The sequence below is a fragment of the Aedes aegypti genome, chromosome 1 (genome assembly GCF_002204515.2).
Source record: "Aedes aegypti strain LVP_AGWG chromosome 1, AaegL5.0 Primary Assembly, whole genome shotgun sequence".
Classification (NCBI taxonomy): domain Eukaryota; kingdom Metazoa; phylum Arthropoda; class Insecta; order Diptera; family Culicidae; genus Aedes; species Aedes aegypti.
The window spans coordinates 214572330-214597442 of record NC_035107.1 but is presented as its reverse complement, the minus strand read 5'-3'; the positions used below and the strand labels follow the sequence as shown (position 1 = coordinate 214597442).

The following is a 25113-nucleotide window of genomic DNA, read 5'->3' as shown; positions in this document are numbered from 1 at the left end:
GCTCTAACGGCACGTTCCCCTCCAAATGGGAGATTTGTGCCATCGCATTTCATAGCCTGTATCATCATTTACCTGAGGGGAAAGGATGAACGAGGAAAGGAAAATTAGGATAAGAAAAGGAAGAAAAGGAGAGGTTTGAAGGAAAGAGAGTACATTACATGCAAAAGCGAAGAAGAGCATGAGCTCTTTATCATAAGTTTAAGATATTACAGTAGTAAATTCTTTGAAACGTTCAATTAAATTAAATCCGAATTGATCAGTAAGAGTTACTTAAAAGTTAATTTTACATAAAATTGAAAATCATCATTTATTATAAAATCGAACACTTAAAAAGTTATTTTAGAGAATTTAAAATTTGTTTCTAATAAATAGTGCCAAAATGCGGAAACATCAGCCTTTTCACGAAAGATTTACATATTGTACTGCATATAGCGTAAACGAGTAGAATATATATTCAAAAACTGAGCTATTATTCGACAAAATTCACTTTATTCAAATTTAAGCACTTACTTAATGAAAAGAAAAAAAAAATCAATTCAAACTTGTTTTACATGATGTTATTAGGCGAAAATACATTATGCGGTGTCATTTTTTGCTGTGATTGACAAAAACACTTGAGAAAAGGCATAAAATACTTTACATCGTTGTGATTCTATAGCCGAAACAGAGCCTTCGTCGATTTCCATAATTATCGTATGCCGACCTCCTTGTGGTGGAAGCACTCTCAATACTCTCCAATAGTTCGTGCATAGATTTGGGTTTAGCCTAGCAATATTGCGAAGAACCGACGACTTGGCATCCTTGCCAAGACGTGGTATCGTGGGGACTGAGAAGACAACTCGTCGAAGAGGAGAGATCTTAGTGTACGGCAGCACTTCCAGATCAGGGATGATCCGTTTTTCCACAATCCGTTTCAAAGCTGACTTTAGCCATAGCATCGATTCGTCATCCCTGGCATAAAACCATCCAATGCCCATCTTGAAACCGGATCCATAAAATCCAGGATAAGTAACATCACTGGGAATATCACTTTGAATATCCGAAAGCGCTGAACAAACTGCCTCAAAGAATTGTTGGTCAACCTCGGCATTTTTTCTTTTAAACGCTAACTTCAAATCTGTATTCTCCACATGCGACTTTTTCGCCTCGCTAGAGGCTGGAGAGTTAGCGGCCCTTTTAGCACTATCCTTGCTTGCTGAAGATGCATTTGCTGGTGACATCAGTAGGCGATATTCCGTTTCAAAATCGATGTCCTAAAAAATAAAAAAATAAAAATACATTTGTTTCTGATTTCGTCGCAGTTCATAATAGAGAATTAAAATTCGGTATTCTATTTAAATACTTACGGACATACTATTCACAGTTTTAGTTAATAACAAATTTTATTAAATAAACTTAATCAACCCGCGTGCAAAAAACCGCACTTGCTAACGATGACAAAGAATCGATTGTGGACGAGTTTACAGAAAAGGAGAATAGAGTACAAAGGTTCGATATCATTGAGATAATATTAAGGTGAAAATGGATCGTTGTATCGAAGCCACCCTTCAGATCTTCAAGGGCACAAATCATGAGAACCCATTGAAGCTGAAAAACTTGATCGATTTATCACTCATTAGTGGTGACCAATCGATCGAGTTTTCACTTCAAGACGCTATCTGGTTCATTGGATTTGTGGTCTCAAAGATCCGAAATATGGCTTCAATGCATCTTCACCTTAAGAGCAAAAGTTTTATGTATATTTCGGATAGCATTCAGCTGTACATTTGTTTTCCGCTTCTATCGTTATATCATATTATCACAGTGCGTGTAGTAGTTGTAGACGGAGCGAATAGATGATCAAGTGAATTATTGAACATCAGGTGCTCTCAAACTGTTGTATGCAACCCACGTAATATTTTCTATTATAGATAGTATCAACGATTGAAAGTTGACAATTTATACATTTTAAAATGGATGAATCGTCATGAGTAGTATTGCTAAAATTGAAATAATTGAGTTAGTGCACACAGAAGCCATAGCGCAAAAACACATTCACTTAGATTTGTCATTGTGATACACTGATTTCCGCAAGCCAATACAATTGCATATTTCGCACACAATCATGGAACAAAAAATAATTTCACATTGAACAGCATCACAAATATTAAGTTTCTTCAATTGAGATTAAATAATTTATAACACAAACAACATATCATTAGAAGATAGAACTTCAGAATTCTAAAATTAATCAATTTGATTTTTTTCATTGTTGATTTCACTGAGATTTAACTGAAAAAACACTAGCTATTCAAGCGTGCCATACGTCTAATACGTACGCACACTTGTCACCTTTGGATTTTCTCCATAGTTTCTCCAGGTATTTCATCGGAGTTCCTCAAGAAATTACCTTCGAGTTCCTACATGAACGCTCCAGGATTCGCTCCGGAGTTCCTCCACCGAATCTTCTGGAGTTCCTGTATCGTTTTTTAAGATATCCTCCAGGAATTTCTTCAGAGTTCCTTCGGGAAGTACTTCGTTAATTCCCTCAGCAATTTCTCAGAAGCTCCTCCAGTAACTACTTCGTAGTTCCTTAAGGAATTTCTTGGCAGTTCCTCCAGGAATTCCTCCACACCTCCCCAAAAATTCTTTCTAATTGTTTCTTGTACATTCCTTCGGAGATCGTTCAGCCATCCCTTCGAAGTTCCTCTGGAGCTCCATCGGTAATTTCTTGGTAGTTCTTTCGGAAAAGTCCCCGGACCTCCACCGGGAATTCCTTCGCCGCGAATGCCTTTGGAATCATTACGAAAATTCCTTTGAAGTTCATGCAGATACGCCTTTGGAGTTCCTCTGGGAATTCTTTAAAAACTCCTCCGGAAATTCCTCACAAGTTCCTTCAAAATATCCTTTGGAGTTTTTCTTGAAATTTCTGCGGAGTTCCTGCAGGAATTCCACCGTAGTTCCTTTAGGAATTTCCCCGCGAGTTGCTCCAAGAAGCCCGCTGGCAGTTCCACCAGGAATTCTACCGGACTCTCTCCAGAAATCTCGCCAAGTGTTGCTCCAGGAATAAGTCCGCGGCTACAAAGCAAAGCCATGCTGAAGAAGTCTGGGTTCGATTCCCGGTCGGTCCAGGATCTTTACCCCTCTAATACCCAACCCCGCCTTTAGACTCCAGAGACTGGGAAGCTTCTGCCAACCGAGTATGTGGTTTGAAACTGTGGTTTCAATGTTATATGTTTAGATGCTGAACAAATAAATGGAACGTAGAAATTTGTTCAATACATTGTAATATAATTAATTATGCCAAATTTGAGCATGATACTCCCCATTCCATGATATTTGCCACCCATTCAAATATCATGTAGCCGAGAACATCAAACATATCAACCCAACTAAATACCTATTATCTGAATTGCTCGAATTCGAATCCCCGAAACAAATTCAATAAATACTCCAGCGCGGTTCGATTGGTAATTTTAATTACCGAGATGCAATCCATCACTCCTCCCTCGCATTCCACCCAGCCAAATTGCATCCACAATTCGATTTATAATCCGCTCTCATCCGAATCGACCCATCATCGTAAATCGAAAAGGGGAAAATTCACTTCTGCCCTGTGGAGTGGAATCCAATCATCCAGCCCAACTTTGCCGAAAATTGCGGTCGCTCAGCTGAAAAATGTTTTTACACTTCTGGTTCTCCGAAACGAATTCCCCAATTGGAACTCCGCAACTAATAATGTGATGTGAGGGTTGGTAAGGGCTCTTGGTATCGGAACGGAGGGCGACGAATAATTGCAACGGCACTGTTTTTTGCACGACTGGAGGAAACCGAAATTGGGTCACTGTCACCCAATCAGCCCAATTCCCAATTGACAAACGGAAGCCGACAGTGCATTCCTGGTTTACTCTCACTAGAGGACGGTAGCTTTTTGTTTCGTTTGCCTCACAAGCAATCATGGGCGTACAAAGATATTTGACCTAGGGGGGTCACAATTCATTCGTCTGACATTCGCTCAGTCCGCAGCTGAAAGTTACTGTGCAAAAAAATAGAACAAGAAATGAGCATGAGCTTAAGCTTGATTGGCCGCCCGTTGTTGCTACTCCAGTATCGCCAGATCAGCTGCACTTACACACCAGATGACTGCTTGGGACTGACATACACCCTCAGTGTACAAGTGCGATTATATTTTTAGTCAACAATAGAGCCAACCACGGCTCAAAGAATCAAAGAAATCAATCACCTATTTTAGCCAAACCAGCTTTAGTTGGGCCCAGATAGCCGTAGCGGTAAACGCGCAGCTATTCAGCATGACCAAGCTGAGAGTCGTGGGTTCGAATCCCGCTGGTCGAGGATCTTTTCGTAAAGGAAATTTTCTCGATTCCCAGGGCATTGAGTATCTTCGTACCTGCCACACGATATACACATGCGAAAATGGTCAATCGGCAAAGAAATCTCTCAGTTAATAACTGTGGAAGTGCTCATAAAAACACTAAGCTGAGAAGCAGGCTTTGTCCCAGTTGGGAACGCCAGAAAGAAAGAAAGAAAGCTTTAGTTCAGCTAGTTTGGCTAAAATGGATTGTATATATAGAGCCTGCCACGACAGAGGAAGCGCCAAAGAGGCACAAACGGGAGAAAGCGAGGCCAACATAGTCGTCGGTGATGACAAACTCAACCAGCAGCTGCTGGACCACAACCAGTACGTCACACTGGAGAAACATCCCCAAGCTGCCGCCGGAAAATCCAACCCGGTGATTTCAGCTCCAGAAACGTCCCCTGGAAAGGGGAAACAACCGCCGCTGGTGGTGCGAAACGTGAGCGCTGCGACGCTTTTCGAGAAGTTGCGGCTCACAGGTGTGCTTCCAACTTACAAGCTGACCAGGTTCGGCACCAAGATAAATTGCACCTCTGCTGAGGAATACAACAGGAAAACGAGGTGCGGAGTCAACTGGACCAGAGTGGATTCGAGTACTACACCCACGACAATCCGAGCGAGCGGCTCTACCGGGTGGTGGTTCGTGGACTACCCCTGGTCGATCCCGGAAGCCTCCAGGTTCGCTTGAAGGAGGACTACGGACTGGAACCCCAGGCGGTGCACATCATCAAACGTCGGGGAGAATACTCCCAGGATGAATCGTTTTTCCTACTGCACTTCCCAAAGGGAGCACCCAGCCTCAAAAAGTTGCGTGAGGTGAAACATATCGGGCAAATCGTCGTGCCGTGGGAAGCGTACCGCAACAAGAAAGCAGACGACCCAGTGTATGAACTGTCTCCACCTTGGCCACGGCACCCGGAGCTGCCACTTGAAGAGCAGGTGCAATTTTTGTTGGGAAATCCACGACACCGACAAGTGCCCGACGAAGGAAGCCTCGACGAAGCGATGTGCCAACTGCGGCGGAAACCATCCGGCTATGTACGGACCGTAGCTGCCCCAAGCGGCCTCAACCAATCAACCCGGCCGAAGACCGACCAGGAACAGCCCGGAAGCTCCACCTCTGACCATGGAGGCATTCCCTGCACTGCCCAAAAGCCCGGCAACCGCCGGACCTTCAATCGCTGCTGGCAGCCAGCCGGCATCCAATACCGAGACCTACCCACGCCGCATTAATCCCCACATCAGAGCGGGCCTGCACTCTAACTCTCCATCGACCCCGATCCCTCTCCTGAGGGAAACAAAGAAGATCTCTACAGTTCCGCTGAGCTGTGGAGCATCTTTATGGAGTTCCGTGGCCGGCTGCTCCAATGCAAGACTCGAACGGACCAAGTCAACGTCCTAGGCTATATGGTTTGCAAATCAAGCAGGGCATCCGCTACGAAATCCTGCCGCATCCGAAAGCCAGCGTCATCGAGGCAATCAGGGTGAAAATCCACGCACACAGTGGTGACATCTCCCTACATGCTGTCTACGCCCCCGACAATGTACGGACAACGACGGCACAATCTGGCAACACTGTTAAGTGAACAAGTCACAGTAAAACGGTGGATAGATTTTATCAAAAATTCAACGTTTTGACGTTAACTACGTCTTACGGCAATATACTGGGTGTCAATTGAAAATCTATAATTTTGCGACCGTCACGAAATTATGAAAGATTTTGAACGCTAATAACTCAGTCATTTATCGATAGATTTTCAATATTTTCCCACCAATCGATCGGAAATGTATACAGCAATTTCCTCGAATGGAGAAAACTATTGAATATCGACAATAAACTATTGAAAATTTGGAAAATGTCGACCCCTTTCTTACGCAACCAATCACGTGCAAGCAGTTTTCCACGCTTCTTTTGCGTTCCGCTTCGCACTATAAAAGCAGACCGATTCCTGCTTCTTCGCTCATTCTTCTTTTTGCCGTCAGACTGTGAACATGGTCGGCGAGCAAGTCTCGAGTGCCTTTGACATTCTCAGCTCAGTTTTCAATGGAACGCGAATGGAACAACAACACGCCGCCACGACTGAAGCCGCTTGTTGAAGCGCACATCGTCATCGTCACCCCAACCAAATCGGGCGAGGAGGATTGCAACCAGTGCGCCGTCAAAATGTGTCCGTGTTACGCAAATTCAACAATTCAATCGGCTCTTTTCAGAGCCAACAAATGTGTTTTAAAGAGTTATTTGTGTAATATTACCTAATGTGTTTACCACATACTTGCTATAATCTCTTAATTCATCTCATAGCATCATACAATAATTGATTTATTACGAATAATTGACAATACGGCAATTTGAGGATGTTTCCGAGGACGCTGCTGCAGTGCCGTCGGGATGCAATTACAGCATAATGCTAATCTTGTACATCCCTTACCTAGACATCAGTTTCATATAGCCTATTTCCCAGATAAGAAAACGAAGAATTTGAAAGGAGGAGCATCACCTGCTATTCTAAGGGTATAAAGCATCCCTCCTTCGTTGAATTCGGTTTCATTCTGTTTTCGCTTTCGAGCTGGTAAGAGCTCCTCCAAACCTGCTCAGCTCCTCGCTACCAGAGGCAAGCTGTTTGTACGAGATGGTTGAAGAAAATCGACCAAAGCCGCTTGTTGAAGCGCACATCGTCATCAGCACCGAAAATCTCACCGGGCGAGGAGGATTGCAACCAGTGCGCCGTCAAAATGTGTCCGTGTTACGCAAATTCAACAATTCAATCGGCCCTTTCCAGAGCCAACAAATGTGTTTTAAAGAGTTAATTGTGTAATATTCCCTAATGTGTTTACCACATACTTGCTATAATTTCTTAATTCATCTCATAGCAGCATACAATAATTGATTTATTACGAATAATTGACAATACGGCAGTTTGAGGATGTTTCCGAGGACGCTGCTGTGCCGTTGGGATGCAATATTTTTTCTATTGTTAAGGAATGATTCAAATATTACGTAACGTGAAATTTGCCAGCTTTGGTTCCCCTTCTTTCCCCACGTAATGAAAGTTTTTAAATTTTGGCGTTAACTACGTCTATTGAAAATCTATAATGTTGCGACCGTTACGATATTTAGTTTGAACTAAAGGAAGGCTGCAACCACCTTTTTGATTCATATTACGGACAGCTTCAAATTCCGGACACTCTACTTTGTATGGGAAACATTTCACGCGAAATGTTTCAATTTTTGCTGTTCAAAAGTTCACAATTTCAAGGCTCGTTTTAGTAAACTTTTTCCATAAATAGCTTTGAAAATTTATAATGCCCAACTACCTTAGATGTCTCTTTGGCGGTTTAACGATTTCGATGGATGATTTGACTGTTCCATTAATGATTTTCATGAGCTGTCCGGAATTCAATTCAAAGTGTCCGGAATATGAGGCAAAAGTGCGGAAGCGTCCGGAATAAGAATCATGAAAAGGCCACACATTTTGATTTATTTAAAATTATTTAAGTTGCGGAAGCGTATTCTTCACCCACCGTTCGAAAGTAAAGGGCTTCCGACGCTCGATAGCGCTAAAGAATCATACAGAATGATTTATTTTGTATGCTCTATGCTGGGTTATATGTCCCTGAGTCCTTAAGTGTCCGTAATACGAATCAAAACGGTATGACAATCGACTTAAATTTAAATGCAGAAAATCACTTGGCGTAGTTAACGTCATGCGGTCGTGTCTTGTACACAACCCCCACTGATTTTTCGAAGTGAATACTCTTCAAACTACCTGCAAAAGTTTAATTTGCCAGACTGGTTTGGCTTAAAAGTGAAATCAACGTTTGATGTTCAGGCAAAGTGTTGCAATCATCATTTAATCAATAGACTAAATGAGTAGCTTCTATATAATGTGCTAGAGATGTTAACAGTTATGATGATGTAAAACTGTGAACAACCTGATCTACCGTTAGCACCAATAGCTCGACACGGGCCGATAAGATCGTTTCTACTTATTGAGATCACTACCTAAACTGTTGTTGTTGTTGCTGTCGCTGGGGTTTCTGCTGTTGTTGTACGTGTTTGCTGCTGGGAAGTCATGGAATCGTTCACCTGTAAGATCTGCGAGAGGACTGAAACAGCCTCTGACACCATCCCTGTGGTCACATGTGACTGTTGTCTCAACACCTTCCGTGTGAAATGCAAAAAAATCAGCAAGGCTGCGCTGAATAGCCTGTCTGGAGCGCCGTACTTTTGTTCCCCGAAGTGCAGTGAAATATTTCGACGGTTTACAGCTTTCACCTCTAACAAAAAGTTGTGTGAAGCCGACAAGGAATACATCACAGCGACTATAAAAGATGCTCTGGCTGAAAAACTCGATTCTGTTATTGACGAAATACGCAATCTCCAAATCGGTCAGGATGTAATAGCAAAGGAACAGGATGACCTCAAGCAACGTTGTTCGCATCTGGAGAATGCAGTCAGCGATCTGGAAGATGAAGTGGAATTTTTGCATCGAGATAGGATATCAAATAACGTCATGTTCTTCGGAATCCCATTGATGGCCAGCGAAAACACCACTGACGTTGTTCAAGCAATCATTAACCGATTGACCTATGCGCAACCACAGTTAATTACCAGAAACGATGTCCTCTCCGTGTTTCGTTTTCCTCAGGAAAGCAAAAACTCTAGTGCATTTCCTATCAGAGTCGTCTTTAAAAGCTGTGACTGTAAAGGGCAATTCATGCAAACTGCGTGTCAAATTCAGAACTTGGCGTCAACTGACGTGGATGCAACTTGGACAGTTAATGGGGCAGGATCCAAAATTGTTATTCGAGAGGAAGCCACAAAACTAAGTCAACATATCTACAAACAGCTAAAATCCAAGCAAAAAGATCTGGGTCTTCAGTACGTTTGGATTGGTCGCAACAGCGTTGTACTGGTTAAGAAAGATGACAGCTCATCTACTGCGAAAATCAAAAACTGGAATGACCTCGATAAACTTCAGGGCTCACTACTGAAAGAAACAAACCAAAGAACTGCAAGTGAGATCAGTCCTCAGCAAGATCATATTCCAAAGAAATATTGCTCATGAATGATAATTGTCTTTCTCAAGATGTCTATTCACATTTACTTAGTTTTAGAGATTTCGGTAGGATTAGGTTTGAACTAGAAAATATCTTACTTATGAATTCGAAAATATTTAATTTTAAATTTTCAGATCTAGATGAATTTAATTTAAATACCAATTTCAATGCATTATCTAACAAGGAAAATTCTATGGTAATTCTTCAACAAAATATGCAAGGAATGAATAATTTCTCAAAGTTCGATAACTTCTCTCTGTTTCTTGATGAATTACAGTGCAATATTGATATTATAGTATTAACTGAAACGTGGATTAATGATGAAAATGAAAAATGTTATAAAATCCCTGGTTTTAATAAAGTTAATTTAAGAAGGGTAGATAGTCGAGGTGGTGGGCTAATGATATTTTTCCATTCAAGATATGAAATTGATGTGATTGATGTAGATAACTCTCGATTTAGTTTTCAGTTCATTCATATCCGCATTAAATTATCACATGCTGAACATTTCCATGTTTGTGCCGTATATCGTCCACCAGCTACAAATATGAATGAATTTCGAATATTTTTGGAATCTATTATGGAAGAAAATGTTAGATTGCCTACCATTATACTCGGTGATATAAATATTGCAGGTAATAAATCGAATACAATTGTTACAGATTACAAAAATCTACTATCATCTTGCTCGTTTGAAGTGACCAATACATTTGAAACTAGACCGGCCAGCCAAAATATCTTAGATCATGTTATCTGTAATTCTAGTAATTTTATTGAAATACAAAATTTCACAATATTCAATGATTTAAGTGATCATTTACCTGTTTTATCAAAGTTTACATTGAAAACCAAATTACAAATTATTAAATTAACTAAAAATTTGCTGAACTATAGAACTTTGCATAGGGAGTTCCTCGTATTTTTAGAAAATTTGTCATTCGACGCAAGCCCGAATGAAATGCTCATAGATATCATGAATAAGTATAATGAATTGCGTAGTATACATACTAGAACTATCGAATTGCAAGCTAGAGTTAAGGATAATGCTGCTCCATGGATTACAGTTGATGTTTGGAAGCTAATGCAAATAAAAAATTAACTTTTTCGAAAGCTGAAACGTTGTCCGAACGATAACCACACAAAGGATCTTCTTAAACACGTAAACAAAAAATTGCAATTCGCAAAAAAACATAGCTAAATCTAATTTTTATAAAGCATTGTTCAGTGATGGTGATTCAAAAAAAATGTGGAATAATATAAACAAATTGCTTGGTAGGGGAGGAAAAAACAAGCAACATCTGTCGCTTACTACTAATGGCTTATTGAAAAATGACCCTCTCCAAGTTGCAACAGAATTTAATAACTATTTTTCTAGAATCGGATCCAATTTAGCAAACAATTTACGTAGCGAAAGAAATTATAACAAATATCGAACAATCACGCCAGTTCAGCAATCAATATTTTTAGATCCAACTTCTATGGTTGAGATTAAGAAATTGATCAACGATATATCACCAAACAAATGTGTAGGCCCTGACAACGTTTCCGTGTCTGATGTCAAGAAATATTCTGAAATATTTGCACCAATTTTGACAAGAATCTTTAATGAAGTTCTACACAGTGGAGAGTATCCCAGTTGTTTAAAACTTTCAAGAGTGATTCCCGTGTTCAAGGGAGGAGACCCACAGGACTCCAGTAATTACAGACCAATTTCTACCATTTCAGTATTTAGTAAAATCCTAGAAAAACTTTTAACTACACGAATAACCAGTTTCATGAATCACAACAACGTATTTTACTGCAATCAATTTGGGTTTAGGAAAGGCTCTAGTACCGAAACCGCTTGCATAGAATCAGTTGACGATATCCTTCGTGATTCGTGACTCTAAAAATATTGTAGGTGGGTTGTTCATTGATCTACGCAAAGCATTTGACACGCTTGACCATAACATTCTCAAATCTAAACTAGGACTGCTGGGAATCCGCGGAATAGCTAGCGATCTGTTGAATAGCTATTTAAGCTCTAGGTCACAGTATGTTGAAATTCTTGGCCAGCGTAGTTCAGCATGTCCAGTAACAGTTGGTGTAGCAGCTTAGGCCCACTGTTGTTTCTGTTGTATATTAACGACATGGGCAATCTTCCTTTAAAAGGGAAACTGAGATTATTTGCTGATGATGCTGCGTCCTTCTATGTTGGTAGAAATGTTTCAGATATAAGGGGTCTAATGCAGGCAGATTTGAATATTCTTAATGACTTCTTTAAACAAAATGTCCTATCAATGAATGTTTCTAAAACAAAATCAGTTGTATTCAAATCTCAACATAATCGCATTTCCACTGATTTACAATTGCATGTAGAACAGATACCAGTAGAACAAGTTAAAGAATATAAATATCTTGGGCTAATTTTGGACGAAACGTTGTCATGGCGAGCACACATAGAACACCTAATGAAAAAGTTGTCCCCATTATGCGGCACTCTGCGTAAAATCTCGTATTTTGTTCCAGTACAAGTTTTGTTGAAGATATATTTTGCCCACTTACACTCTAGATTACAATATTTACTTAGTATTTGGGGATCTGCTCCAAAAACAACTATACACAAACTTCAAATTATTCAAAACAAGGCGTTAAGAAATGTTTATAAATTACCTTACAGCTTTTCAAAATCTCAACTGTACATGGAAAAAGCAAAAAATATACTCCCTTTGCTCGGGTTACACGAATACAAACAAATTGTTTACATTTATAAAATTACTAAAATTACAAGAACTCATTCGAATCAAATAATTCCTAGGCCAAATCATAGCCATTATACTAGGCAGTCTAACGACTTCCAAAGGCATAGAATTAGAACAGAATATGGAAGGAAAAGAATTACGTATGCTGGAATTACCCTATATAATTATTTGCCGGATGATATAAAAAATTTGCCAATTATGGGATTGTTTACAAAAAGATTAAAACAATACTTAAGTGAAAATTTAATGCGGTACATTCAATAATTTATTAAAGATTAACAAATAAGTTCTAATTACAGTGTTGCTACATATTAAAGAAATCATTAGCCTACCCTTCAAAGAACAAAATGTTCATTGGGTTAGCTAGTAGGAATAAAATTCTTTGTATGTATTATTGAAAAGACAAGCAGGTTTTGTGCCTCAAGGAGAAGTAACATCTGAGACAGTTACACTCCTTGGGGTTTTTCCCTGCTTCGATAAATAAATAAATATGCTCAAAACACAACCATCCAATTCTCGGAGGACTTCGAGAAGCTCACCAGCGGATCCGGCTTTGTGGTAGCCGGCGACCTTAACGCACGTCATACCCTGTGGCGAAACCACACCTGCAACAGGAACGGCAACCCTCGTGCCTGCCACCTGAGCTCGAGCTCTTGTATACTGCACTTCCCATACGAGCCAACGCTCCTCTCTCCAGCCGGAAGAACATCACCCCTGGATATTTTCCTCACGGACCCGGACCTCTCGAAGCCAGTCATCCACCACGACCTGAGTTCCGACCACTATCCGGTGGTATGCAAGCTCGACTGCAGCCCAACTTCGGCCGCGCCGGCGATAAGACGGGATTATCATCGAGTCAACTGGGTGACTTTTAGTTGCCTGGTCGACGCCCGCCTACCTGAGGATCCAGAGCTCCAAAATTTCGAATCGATCGAACACCAGCTCGGCCTGTTTGAGGATGCCGTGCATGTCGCAGAAGATGTCTGTATCCGCTGGGTACCGGTGAGGCGACAGTTCACCACGATTGATACCTACACCCGGCAGCTAATCCAGCAACACAACACGGTGAGGCGGCAATTCCAGCGCACCGGATGCCCCATGAAGAAGCACGAGCATTCGCTGCTCAACAAGCTGATTGGGGACCGGATGACCACAATCCGAAACCAGCAGATCGCCAACAACATCCAACAGATGAATGACCACTCACAGCCGTTCTGGAAGGTGGCGAAAATTCTCAAGAAACGACCAACTGTGGTACCCCCACTAAAGGACGACGACGGTGGCATTCTGGTATCACCGTGTGAAAAGGCAAACGCTATCGCTGGCAAGCTTGTTCAAGCGCAAAACCTCGGTGCGGCCAAGGTGAGCCCACATGAAGCCACGGTACAGCGGACCATCAACCAGCTGGACGAAGCTGACAGCGTCCCGTTCCCCGGCCAAGTCACCGAAGACGAAGTTCACTCGGCGGTGAAGCGAGGAAAGAATATGAAGGCCCCCGGAAACGATGGCATATTCAACTTGGCTTTGAAGAAGCTTTCCAATAAGGCGTTTCTGGCAGCAATCTTCACGAGATGTTTCCAGCTCGATCACTTTCCGACCAGGTGGAAAACAGGGAAAGTCATCCCGATTTTGAAGCCTGGCAAGGACCCATCAGGTATCAGAAGGCCGGCTCCAAAGGCACGTTCTCCACCAGTTGAGAGATTTGTGCCATCGCCATATTTGAGCCTATTTCATCATCTACCCGACAGGAAAGGAAAGGGAAGGGAAAGATGGGAGGAAATAGGAGTGGGATCCCTTGAAGAGGGAAGATCGCATAAGCGAAATGAGAGCATGTACACTCCCGTGCATAAGTTTGGGTTCACCCCCTAAAAAACATGCAAAAGTGTTCAGTCCATATCTCTGTGAATACAAGACCAATCTAAACTCTCTAAGCCGCATTCGAAAGGTAAAGAGCTATTCTTACTTAGTATTTATTTTTCCAAACTATTCTCTGAAATTTGTATACTAAATTTATATTTAAAGTTGTGACATTTTTCAAAAAACACACTGAAAAATCATATCTAATTTCCTCAGCATTGGATCGACCAAAATTTTCAATCAAAGTGTCATTAGAATCGTTTTCTTATGTTCTTTGAAGAGACCCCACAACATTTTGGCGGAAAAATCTGAAAAGTATTCTAAATCAATGAAACAGTCAGTCAAGTCATCGTGCAAAAGTTTGGGTACACCAGAACTTACTTAAATCTGTGAAATCTCAAACCAATCATGTACGCGCCATTATTTGCGCTCAAAAAAGCTTTAAACTATTAAAATCGGTTGAAAAATGGCAGAGATATTGACAAAAATGATGTGCGTGCGGCTCAGGTGAACCCAAACTTTTGCACGATTTGCATCATACTGAGGGGTGAACCCAAACTTTTGCACGATGACTTGACTGACTGTTTCATTGATTTAGAATACTTTCCAGATTTTTCCGCCAAAATTTCGTGAGGTCTCTTCAAAGAATATAAGATTACGATTCTAATGACACTTTGATTGAAAATTTTGGTCGATCCAATGCTGAGGAAATTAGATATGATTTTTCAGCGTGTTTTTTGAAAAATGTTACAATTTTAAGTAAAAATTTAATATACAAATTCAAAAAATGTTTTTGAAAAAATACATACGAAATATGAAAAACTCTTTGCCTTTCGAATGCGGCTTAAAGAGTTTCAATTGGACGTGTAATCACAGAGATATGAACAGAACACTTTTGTATGTTTTTTTGAGGGTGAACCCAAACTTTTGCACGGGAGTGTAGCTCCATACCACAATGGGTTCGAACAGCGCCCTAAAAAGGGCACTGCAAAACGCATGAGCGTAAAGAGAGCCTATAGCTCATTACCACAGCGGGTTAAGAATAACAGAATGTCCTGAAGATTCAGGCTTCTGAAGTCAATTTCACTTAATAAGTGTTTACCAAATAATTGGAATCGGATTTGCGCAAAAACTGGACAGTTACATATCAGGTTCCCGTAATGTGGGAAGATAACCTTTTCGAGGTGCGTTACGAGGTAAGAACTACCATATTGTACTCTTGTTGTATCTGTTCTTGTTAATACTGATAAGTTATGGTCGGAAGAGTATAAAAGAGTAACAAGTCACTAAGACCCACCTGATGATGAGGAGGTCGAAGTGGAAAAATGACTCAATCAGCATCTTAGGGATGGTACACAAATTATGTCACGCTAAATTTCAACTTTTTCGACCCCCTTCCCCCCTTTGTCACACTTTTTGTATGAGTCTTCCAAAACTTTTGTAAGGCTTGTCACGCTTGGCTTGACCCCCTCCCCCCTTGGAGCGGGACATAATTTGTGTACGACCCCTGAGGCTGGTTTCAATTAATGAGACAAGTTCTTTCCAAGATCAAGTGCTTATTTTTGAATATCTAGGAGGTAAACGATTCCGAATCAGTGAAGTAGCATTAAAATACACTCAAATAAAGATTTAAAAAAAAAAAAAAAAAAAAAAAAAAAGTGAAGTAGCAGACCTCCTACATTCTGAATAAGCTTCTTGTTTCAAGGAATCTAAATGTATAATGAGATGAAACCTGTCCACAGTTACAAAAAACGACTTTGAACCTTATAAGTAGAAGCAATAATTTGATAGCGAGTACCGATGCATGGTCAAAATCGGTATCATTCAACCAGCATAGTGGCCGAGCCTGATTGAGGGGCGCGCTTTTGAGAGTTCAATGGTGACAAACTGTTTTATCCAAATGGTATAAATAGCGGTATCTTTTTCTAAAGAGGATGTATGCAAAATGGTGAATAATGATAATTGTATAAAAAACGACTACTTCATTAATTCTCAATAGTAATGAAGTATAACGACATACACTAAACAAAGGACACGGGTATACCACAAAAGATCACAGAAAACTGGTCGCAGTAGTTCATCCCGAACAGAAACAGACAAAGCGTTTGGTACTAACAATAGGACAGTGCTTTAGGAATCTATTCTCGAAATTGTATACCGTCGTTGGGGGTGAGAATGGGTCAAAAAAGCATATGTCCGAATTATTTATTGAATAACTATCGCAATTTAACTCCAATAAACTTCAAATTTTGTGTGTTTGTACTATGATGGTACATTAACAACTGTCCAAAAAATTAAAGAAAAATATTTATTCACTACGGCACTACAAGTGAATGAAAAATGACCCAATCTCACTCCATAGAGGGGTTGACATTGGGCCACTGTAATTGAAATAACTTTTTTTGAGAATGTGATTGCAAACCCATTCACAGCTGAAAAATATTGATGAAATAAGATGCAAACAAGACGAAAATGCATCTAAGATGTTTAACAAGTTAATAAACCCACTTTAAAGAACGATTATAGCAAAAAATTGAAGAGCTATGAGACATAATATGTAAACCCAGCATTTATAGTCAAGTTTTCATATTTTTTCTTGTTCTTTCCTTCAAATTGTCTTCAAAGTCTCATTCCCATTGCCATAAAGCCTATTCATATTCCCCAAAGGTGTACTGAAACAGTGATTATTTCAAACCATCGAAAACAGTTGAATTTCGGTGCGATATTCCAGGATCAAAAGATTACAGGCAATTGTTGACGTCATAATCCCGGTATTTCAGCGATCCAACTCATTTGTACTTCCGTGAGTTCTTTCTAATATATCAAAACACTAATAAATAATTAAGCAAAAAAAACCCTTGATAAATATTACGACGTTTTTGCGTACGAAAAACAATTGCTGGTTTGAGAAGACCTGGATCAAGAGTGTGGTGGACGTTGACCGGCGCCGCGGCGGGCCCTATTTTATAAGTCGAGTCGACCAAAAACTACTCGACTGGAGTCACCGTCGACCTAAAATTTTGCTCGACTCGGCTCTGTCACTCGAGTTTATCGACAGGTGTCACTCAATGTGACTGGATTACTATGGTCCAATGCAAGAGTTTATTAATTTGACGTTTGAGCGGTGCCGAATTCACTCGTTGCTATGGACCGATGCACGAGTTCACTAACTTGACGTTTGAGCGGTGCCAAATTCATTAGTTACCATGGCCACATAAATAACACGGCACCGCTCAAACGTCAAATAGTGAACTCGTGCATTGATCTATGATCACGTAAATAACCCGGCACCGCTCAAATGTCAACGAGTGAACGCGTGCATTGCTCCATGGGAGTCGACCGGTGACATCTGAAATATGCATGCTTACTTTGATCGACAATGACTACAGACGAGTCACATGAATCCGCTCGATTTACAAAATAGACCCCTAAGTAACTTTTTTCTGGAGGCTGCAAGCATTTGGAGAATCCGTTCCTTTTAAACAGAATACCCGAATTTGTTTTAGATGTAACGGTTTCGTGATCAGATTTTCGCGATTCTGAGTACGACATGTTTCTGCGGTTGTCCCGGGTGTTTTTTTTTCTCGCTAATTTGAAGTGCGGCAATTTATTCGTTTCAACCGGTCGCTTATCGCGAAATTGGCTATGCATTGTGAGTGCTTTTTGGTCAGTTGTATGTTCATGTAAATGACAGTTCCATGTGAATCATAACAAAGTTTTTTTTCTTATTCAGATGACCCTGGAGGGATCTATTCTGCTTTTTACTATGTAGAAAGCGGATCGTTATTACCGTTGAACGTATAATCGACTATTTTGACGTGAAACAACATTTTTTATACTGTAAATCAAACATTTGTCCTCTTTTGATTGCTGGCATTCAAGAGATTAAATCAAAAACAATCAAACAAAAACTACTTTGGGTCTATCGCCAGCATGTCAGGCAAATCCTGATGACCTTATACCCCTCCCAACCCCCAACTCCGTAGCACTTATGAGGGTGTCGCTGAGTCGGAGGCCTCTCATTAAGTAAGTGCTACATCAACATTTCCTTCCCCAATCCCAAGTTACGGTAAAGATGGGCGTGGCCGGGAATAGCAATATCCATGGTTTTGGTATTCTTATTTAAGATTGGATCAAGGCTTAATCCTTGGTCCTGAAGGCATTCTAGACGAGATTATCAAAAGAAAAAACATTAATATTGCTAGTATCCAATCTACGAAGTTACGGTATAACTACGCTAACGCTAACGCTAACTGGACAGTAACATATCAGGTGATACGAAGTTCCATAATCGGAGTCACAACTATCACACACAAATGAGTCAGCACGCTGAATATTTGCCATGTGATAGTTGAGTCGGCAGTGGTCTGTCAACGCTCTGACCAAGAGACTGCAATTCTGCTTTGACAGATTTGTTGAATACTTCGCCACCCTTGGAGATGGCTCAGTAATGTACAATTTTGCTTGACGACATGACTCCAAACTATTCCAATATTGCTTGTGCTGCGAAATTGGAACAGCAGGCTCAGGGCCAATGAAGTCATGCGATGCTCCATCGCGAGCTAGCTCATCAGCCAATTCATTTCCAGCGATGGAAGAATGACCTGGTACCCATACAAGGTTTACAGAGTTGACTGAATTCAGTTCCTCAATTTGAGTTCGACATGCGATAACAAGCTTCGACCTTGAGTTGGCCGAAGCGAGAGCTTTTATAGCAGAATGACTATCTGAACAGAAGTATATGACTTTACCCATTACGCGCTGTTGAAGTGCTGATTGCACTCCACACATAAGGGCAAATATTTCCGCCTGAAAAACGGTGCAGTTTCTACCAAGTGAGTAAAACTGATTCAGCCTTAGCTCACATGAATATACTCCTGCACCAGCTCTACCTTCAAGAAGGGAGCCATCAGTGTAACATACTATATTGTTTGATATACTTCTTTCCAGATAGCCAGACGTCCACTCTTCCCGTGAAGGGAATTGTGTGGTAAATGTCCTGTAAGAAAAGTGACAAGCAATTGTGAGATCACTTGGAGCAAGGACAATTTTGTCCCAATTCACCAAAAGTGGAAACAACGAAGTGTGTGTGCCTCGTACGACACGAAGATCACCGAACTGCACAGAGCCGCAGGGTGCAAGATGATCCAGGATCGCATCGAAGAATCGATCGGCACCCTCACCATGAACGCCACGGCCTCGGAATTCCCGCTCATCCGAGCGTTAGTAAACTAGGTTATCAAATGTTTAAGATTAAGTAGGTTATTTAGGTTATCCAATTGAAACAAACAACAGTAGTCAATTGTAAAACACATACCCACATACAACCAAATTAAACCATGGTTGCAATACATGTCATTGACATAATATATAAAAATCAAAGGATGAAAATAAAAAACATGTAATACTTAAATCATCAAACATGTACGCAAACAAAACTATTAAAATAAAGATATATATATACATATATAAAGTCAAAAAAAAAAATCAAAGACCCTGCCACTTCTGAATGCAAACCAATGAGGGAAAGGGGGAAGAATTGATGATGCATTAAACTGGCTTCCACAGTCGATCGGATATACCCCTGCATCTACGCCAGTTTATGCGGAAAGGTGTCGGGATGGTAAATTTATGTCAGAGAGGTTGCTGTTTGGATAGCAGACTGCATATGTATCAGGCGTAAGGAAAAGTGTGCTATGATGATGGAAGAATTGAAAAGTAGGGAGATGGTTTTTTTGTCCATCTCTGGTTCTAGAAAATGCTTTGAACTGTGATAGATCAACTGTGAGTGGGAGATACAAGCAAATACATACTACAAAGTACGAGGAAAAGGACAAAAAGATTCTATGCTTCAACTGTTATAGAATCATCTCCATTAATAGGAGTATCTTCACTGTTCTACTGTTGAAATTGTTGTATTGTTAATAGTTATAACGATAGCTTCAAAATGTGGATTGAATTTCGAGTTGACCTACCAATTCGACAATCAATAATATTTTTTTCAGAGGGGGTCCAACCCCAAGTCTTGGGGGTAAATCCCCTGTTCCGTCCTTATATACGCCAATGCACGCAGCGGCGCTATAATCAATTGGATTGTATATTGTCGTTCGGTTTTTGCCTTCTCTCCCGCTAATTCGATATGATTGGGCGGTTGATCGGACTGTATTCATCATGAGAGGAACTGCGGCTTTGGGGGGGTAGAAGCTTTCGCTACTGCCGCCACTATACTGCTGATGGAAGTATGGTAAATACACGTGGCACGGAAAGAGCGATGAAATTAGCTCGAAGGTTTCGAGGTTTTTCCGTCCGCTTGGTTCGTCGTCGTACCGTGATGTGGTTAGTCAAGTTCAATTTTGTTTTTGTCGCCGCGATTGGGACCAGACGGATGGTGAGTGAAATTGGAATATTCGTGTGGGGCAAAAAGCCACCAAAGCCGCCGGGTAATTGGTTCAATCGGCTTGAAAGGTTCAATGTCGAGGTGATCGCAATTTCACTAATCTTTTTTTTAGTATTGCGTCCTAATCGGAATGAAAAGTGCTTTCCTGCTTAGTGCTTCTATGGCCACTTCCGCAGTTATTCCAGGGGAGCTTTCTATGAATATGGTAGCATTTTGAGTTCAAGAATCATTTGACTTGCACTAAAATTCTTGAACACAAAACCCAAAAACAATCTTCGAAATATGAGATGGCCTTTTGGAATAGCTGCGCATTAACCGCTATGGCTATTTGTGTGCTAGTTCAATACACAGAGATTGTAAAGCTTGCTTTATATAAGTTATTATTCTTCTTCTTTCTGACGTTACGTACCTACTGGGCAAAGCCTATTTCTCAGATTAGTGTTCTTATTAGCACTTCCACTGAGAGTTTTATTTGCCAATTGCCCATTTTGGCATGCGTATATCGTATGTAAGGTTTCTTACCTCTCTTACCCATATTATAAATCAGAACACTACAACAGCAACAACTTATCCACGAGGTAAATGATAGAATACCGGGTACCCCCGTTGGTTTGACCACATTTAATCTGAACACTTTTTAATTTGTACCCCGCTAATTTGCACATCGTTCAGATTAAAAATGGTTCAAACGTCATTTAGCTCATGGAACAGAATAAAGTAGACTGGAACGCTGTGGAACGGAACGCAGAATCAAAACAAAACAGTAAAAGAGGTAACCAGATACACGTTTCTAGGGTGACTAGATGTTCAAATTAAAAATGATCCCCGATGGTTTGCATGAGGTACCGTTCAAATTAGCGGGGGTGTACGGTAGTGGATTTTGACGTAGGACTATGTCTTTGTTTTCTATATTGGGGTGCACTTTAAAAGTACGGAAAATGAGACATGTAACGAAATTAGGGGAGATTTTGAACGTTAATAACTCAGTTGTTTATGAACCAATTATTACGATTTTAGTATCATTCGATCAGAAATGTATCTACGCATCGTTAGTAATATATCCGATTAGTAAATTGTGTTGTTTAACTATTGAAAATTTGATAAATGTTGACCCCTTTCTTATCCAACCAATCACGTTCAAGCATTTTTCGACGGTATCGCTTCCCACTATAAAATCAAACGGGTCCCTGCTTCTTCCCTTAGTCTTCTTTTTGCGGTCGGACTGTGAACACGGTCGGGCGAGTCATTCTCGCTTTGCTTTTGCACCCGCGTCACAGTCCAATTTGTGTCGTCGGAAGAGGAAGACGCAAGATTGATTTGCGGCGGCGATGACGATGGCTTGGGCGCTGCTCCGAGCGGCGAACTACTGCCGCTCGGAGAAGCGTCCAAGCCATTTCGACTCGTGATAAATTCAGCATCGGTGGTCAAGAGTGAGCATCGTTTCCAGATTTCGACTTGTGCCCGGGGATCCAATACCCGTTGCTGTTGTGCGCCATCCACGTCACGAACCATTCAGCTGGTTCGTCGATAAGCAATCAACTGATAACATCCCGTAGTGCTATTTATCTGTGACCGTATCGAGGCTAAGAAAGCCATCGGCCCTTTTCAGGGCCATCAAATTTGTGGAAAAGAGTTGAAAGAATAATATTTCCAACCTTATTACATCTTATATTCCTCAATTAATCTTACAGCTTCGTATAAAATTTAATTTGTTTTGAATAATTGATGGCACGACAATTTTATACTATTCGTGGACGCTGCTGCAGTGCCGTCTGGGTGAGTGCTCAACATTTCACAACGATTGTAAACTAGAGTGGAATTTCCGACAGTGTCTTTGATTTGCCATATTTTATGGGAGCATTTCGATTATGAAAATTATCACATGTAACAAAATTGCGACATATTTAGAATGGTTTTCAAGAGAAATTCTGATTGAACAATTTTCATCATTTTGGCACCCATTAATCAGAAATTCACCTTCATACTAAAGAAAACTAGTGATTATCAATAGCTAACTATAGAATATTTAGTAAATGTCAAGCATTCCAACTATTCATGTTTGATCAATTTCTCACACATTATCATTTTTCGCAATTTTCAAGTAATTCTAAGCCCAACACATTATTGGCACATACCCATTTTCCAGATTGGTCGACTAAAAGAGAAGAGCACAAATGGGAGGAGCATCATCTGCTAATCTAAGGGTTTAAAGCATGCTTCCTTCGCCTGTTTTCGGTTTCACTCCATTTTCGCTTTCGAGCTGGTAAGAGCTCCTCTGAACCTGCTTAGCGAGGAGCACCTCGTAGCCAGAAGCCTGCTGAGCTATTGATCAGCATCTGGTTTATGAGATTTTGGCTCGGGATAAACTCATCTGTGGTGCAGTCAAGAATCAAGCCCGTTAGGCATCAGTACTACTATTATTATACAAATCGAGTGTCCGGCTTGTGGTATCGCTCAAGATTTCAAACTTAAGCTACGTTTTCAGATTTCGACTTCAGCCGTTTGATCTAATACCTGTTGCTGATGTGTGCCATCCACACCACGAAACATTCAACTGGTTCGTCTTATAAGCAGAGAACTTATACAAATTTATACACTTGCGCTGGGGATTATTCGTTTAACCATGGCAATCAACTGATAACATCCTGTAGTGCGATTCATCTATGACAGCATTCGAGCTAGCAAAGCCTTTGGCTCTTTTCAGGGCCACCAAATATGTGTAAGAGAGGTAACAGACTAATATTTCCGACTTTATTTATCACATTGCCAAACGATGACTGAAGCTTTCATTATAATCCTCGAATAACTTCCTATAGACACATTGCTGTAAATATTCTTTAATTAGAATTACTTAGATTTTGCTTCAGCATGCTGAACAAGCCTCAATCACTACTGTTCTTTCCAATGCTACCATATATTTCATAGGAGGTTACTAATGTAATTTCAAAATGATCATACAACCTGAAGTGAAATTTCACATTTTCATAGATAAATATGACGAATTCATCGGATAAAGATAATGTATATTTGGGACATGATTGAACGTACACTTGACTGCAAATCGTTATATGCATAAGTATTTACGAAAGTTTCGAGCACTGAAAACAGTATGAAGTCAAAACGAGCAACAAGAACGACATCAAATTCAGTTAAATTAACCATCGAGGTCCTACGTCACCAGTTCGTACAACCCCATAGGGATTTACCCTTATAGTTTTTCGTCTTGTGACAAGATGACTTGTTGTATTTTCTTACACTTTGTTCTCTTTGTCTCGGGTAGTTTCTCATTTGAGCAAGTCGATTTTTGACGTTAACTACGTCTTACGGCAATATACTGGGTGTCAATTGAAAATCTAAAATGTTGCGACCGTCACGAAATTATGTAAGATTTTGAATGGTAATAACTCAGCCATTTATCGGTAGATTTTCAATATTTCACCACCAATCGGTCGGAAATTTATACAACACTAGCCTACCCGACGTGGCTAGCCACGTTCCAACGAAATTTTAAGGGTGTGAGCCGTATCACCGATTCGTTAACCTTTAATTTAAAATTTGACAGCTCGATAATTATTTCCCCTCCGGTTGAAAGTAACTCTGCTCTGAAGCATGATTAAACTTGACAGTTCGAAAGTTATTTTCCGCTCCCGAGTATTTGAGAATAACCTACCCTCTGTCAACTTTGTTCAGAAATAACTACTTGACTGTCAAAGCTCAAATGGGTTAACCGCGAAGTTCAATTCAATGTCAAATTTTGACTAAAAGTTAAACGAATTGGTGAATATGTTCACAGCCTAAAGCGAAAAGCTACCTATGGGGCGGTCCATTTATTACGTAAGATAATTTTTGGCATTTTTCAACCCCCCCTCCCCCCATGGTAAGACTTTTTGTATGAAAATAAATAATAAATTGTATAACGCGTAAGAAATCTCAAACCCCCTTGGGGACGGACCTGGTGTAGTGGTTAGAACACTCGCCTCTCACGCCGAGGACCTGGGATCGAATCCCATCCCCGACATAGTCACTTATGACGTAAAAAGTTATAGTGACAACTTCCTTCGGAAGGGAAGTAAAGCCGTTGGTCCCGAGATGAACTAGCCCAGGGCTAAAAATCTCGTTAATAAAGTCAAATCAATCAATCAATCAAACCCCCCCTCCCCCCATAAACCCTTACGTAATTAATGGACGGCCCCTATAATCTTCCAAATCGCATGATACTGATTACCTCGAAATCGCCTAAATTTATGCCCCGGCAATACTCCATCGAACACGTGGCCTCAATACTGCTGTAATGTTCTAATCTTAAATAATTATATGCTGTTGTAGTGTTTCTTATGTTGTGAAATATTTCAAAAGTTCCAGAAGATTCTATGAATTGTAGAGTAGAATCGTACCAAAAAATCTAGCATATCCTCGACAATAGCTGCTAAAGTGTAGTATGATTCATTGTCATTTTTCAAAATTACATTTGTGAAAAAAAAGTAAGAGGTTGTTTCCGAGATACAACCGCCAAGTTGACGTTGGATAACGTTAGCTTCTTCTATTTCATGGCTTGAGACCGTCACGAACTCATGAAAGATTTCTACTGATAAAAATCCAATCAATTTTCATACTATTTGTTGCATGTCAATTCTGACCTATTTTGGAAATTGTGTGTTATTATTTGGTTGGTTCGGTTAACACTTCAACACCGATAAAAGTAT

At 40.4% G+C, this 25113-nt stretch overlaps 1 protein-coding gene across 1 annotated transcript; it reads right to left on the bottom strand.

The window, feature by feature from the left end:
- Positions 1 to 563: 563 nt before the first annotated feature.
- Positions 564 to 1487, bottom strand: LOC110674611. The gene is made up of 2 exons (XM_021838706.1): positions 1347 to 1487; positions 564 to 1253 (listed from the first exon to the last, which is right to left on the bottom strand). The coding sequence occupies exons 1-2, from the start codon at positions 1350 to 1352 to the stop codon at positions 576 to 578; spliced, it is 684 nt and encodes a 227-aa protein (XP_021694398.1). The 5' UTR covers positions 1353 to 1487; the 3' UTR covers positions 564 to 575.
- Positions 1488 to 25113: the final 23626 nt, after the last annotated feature.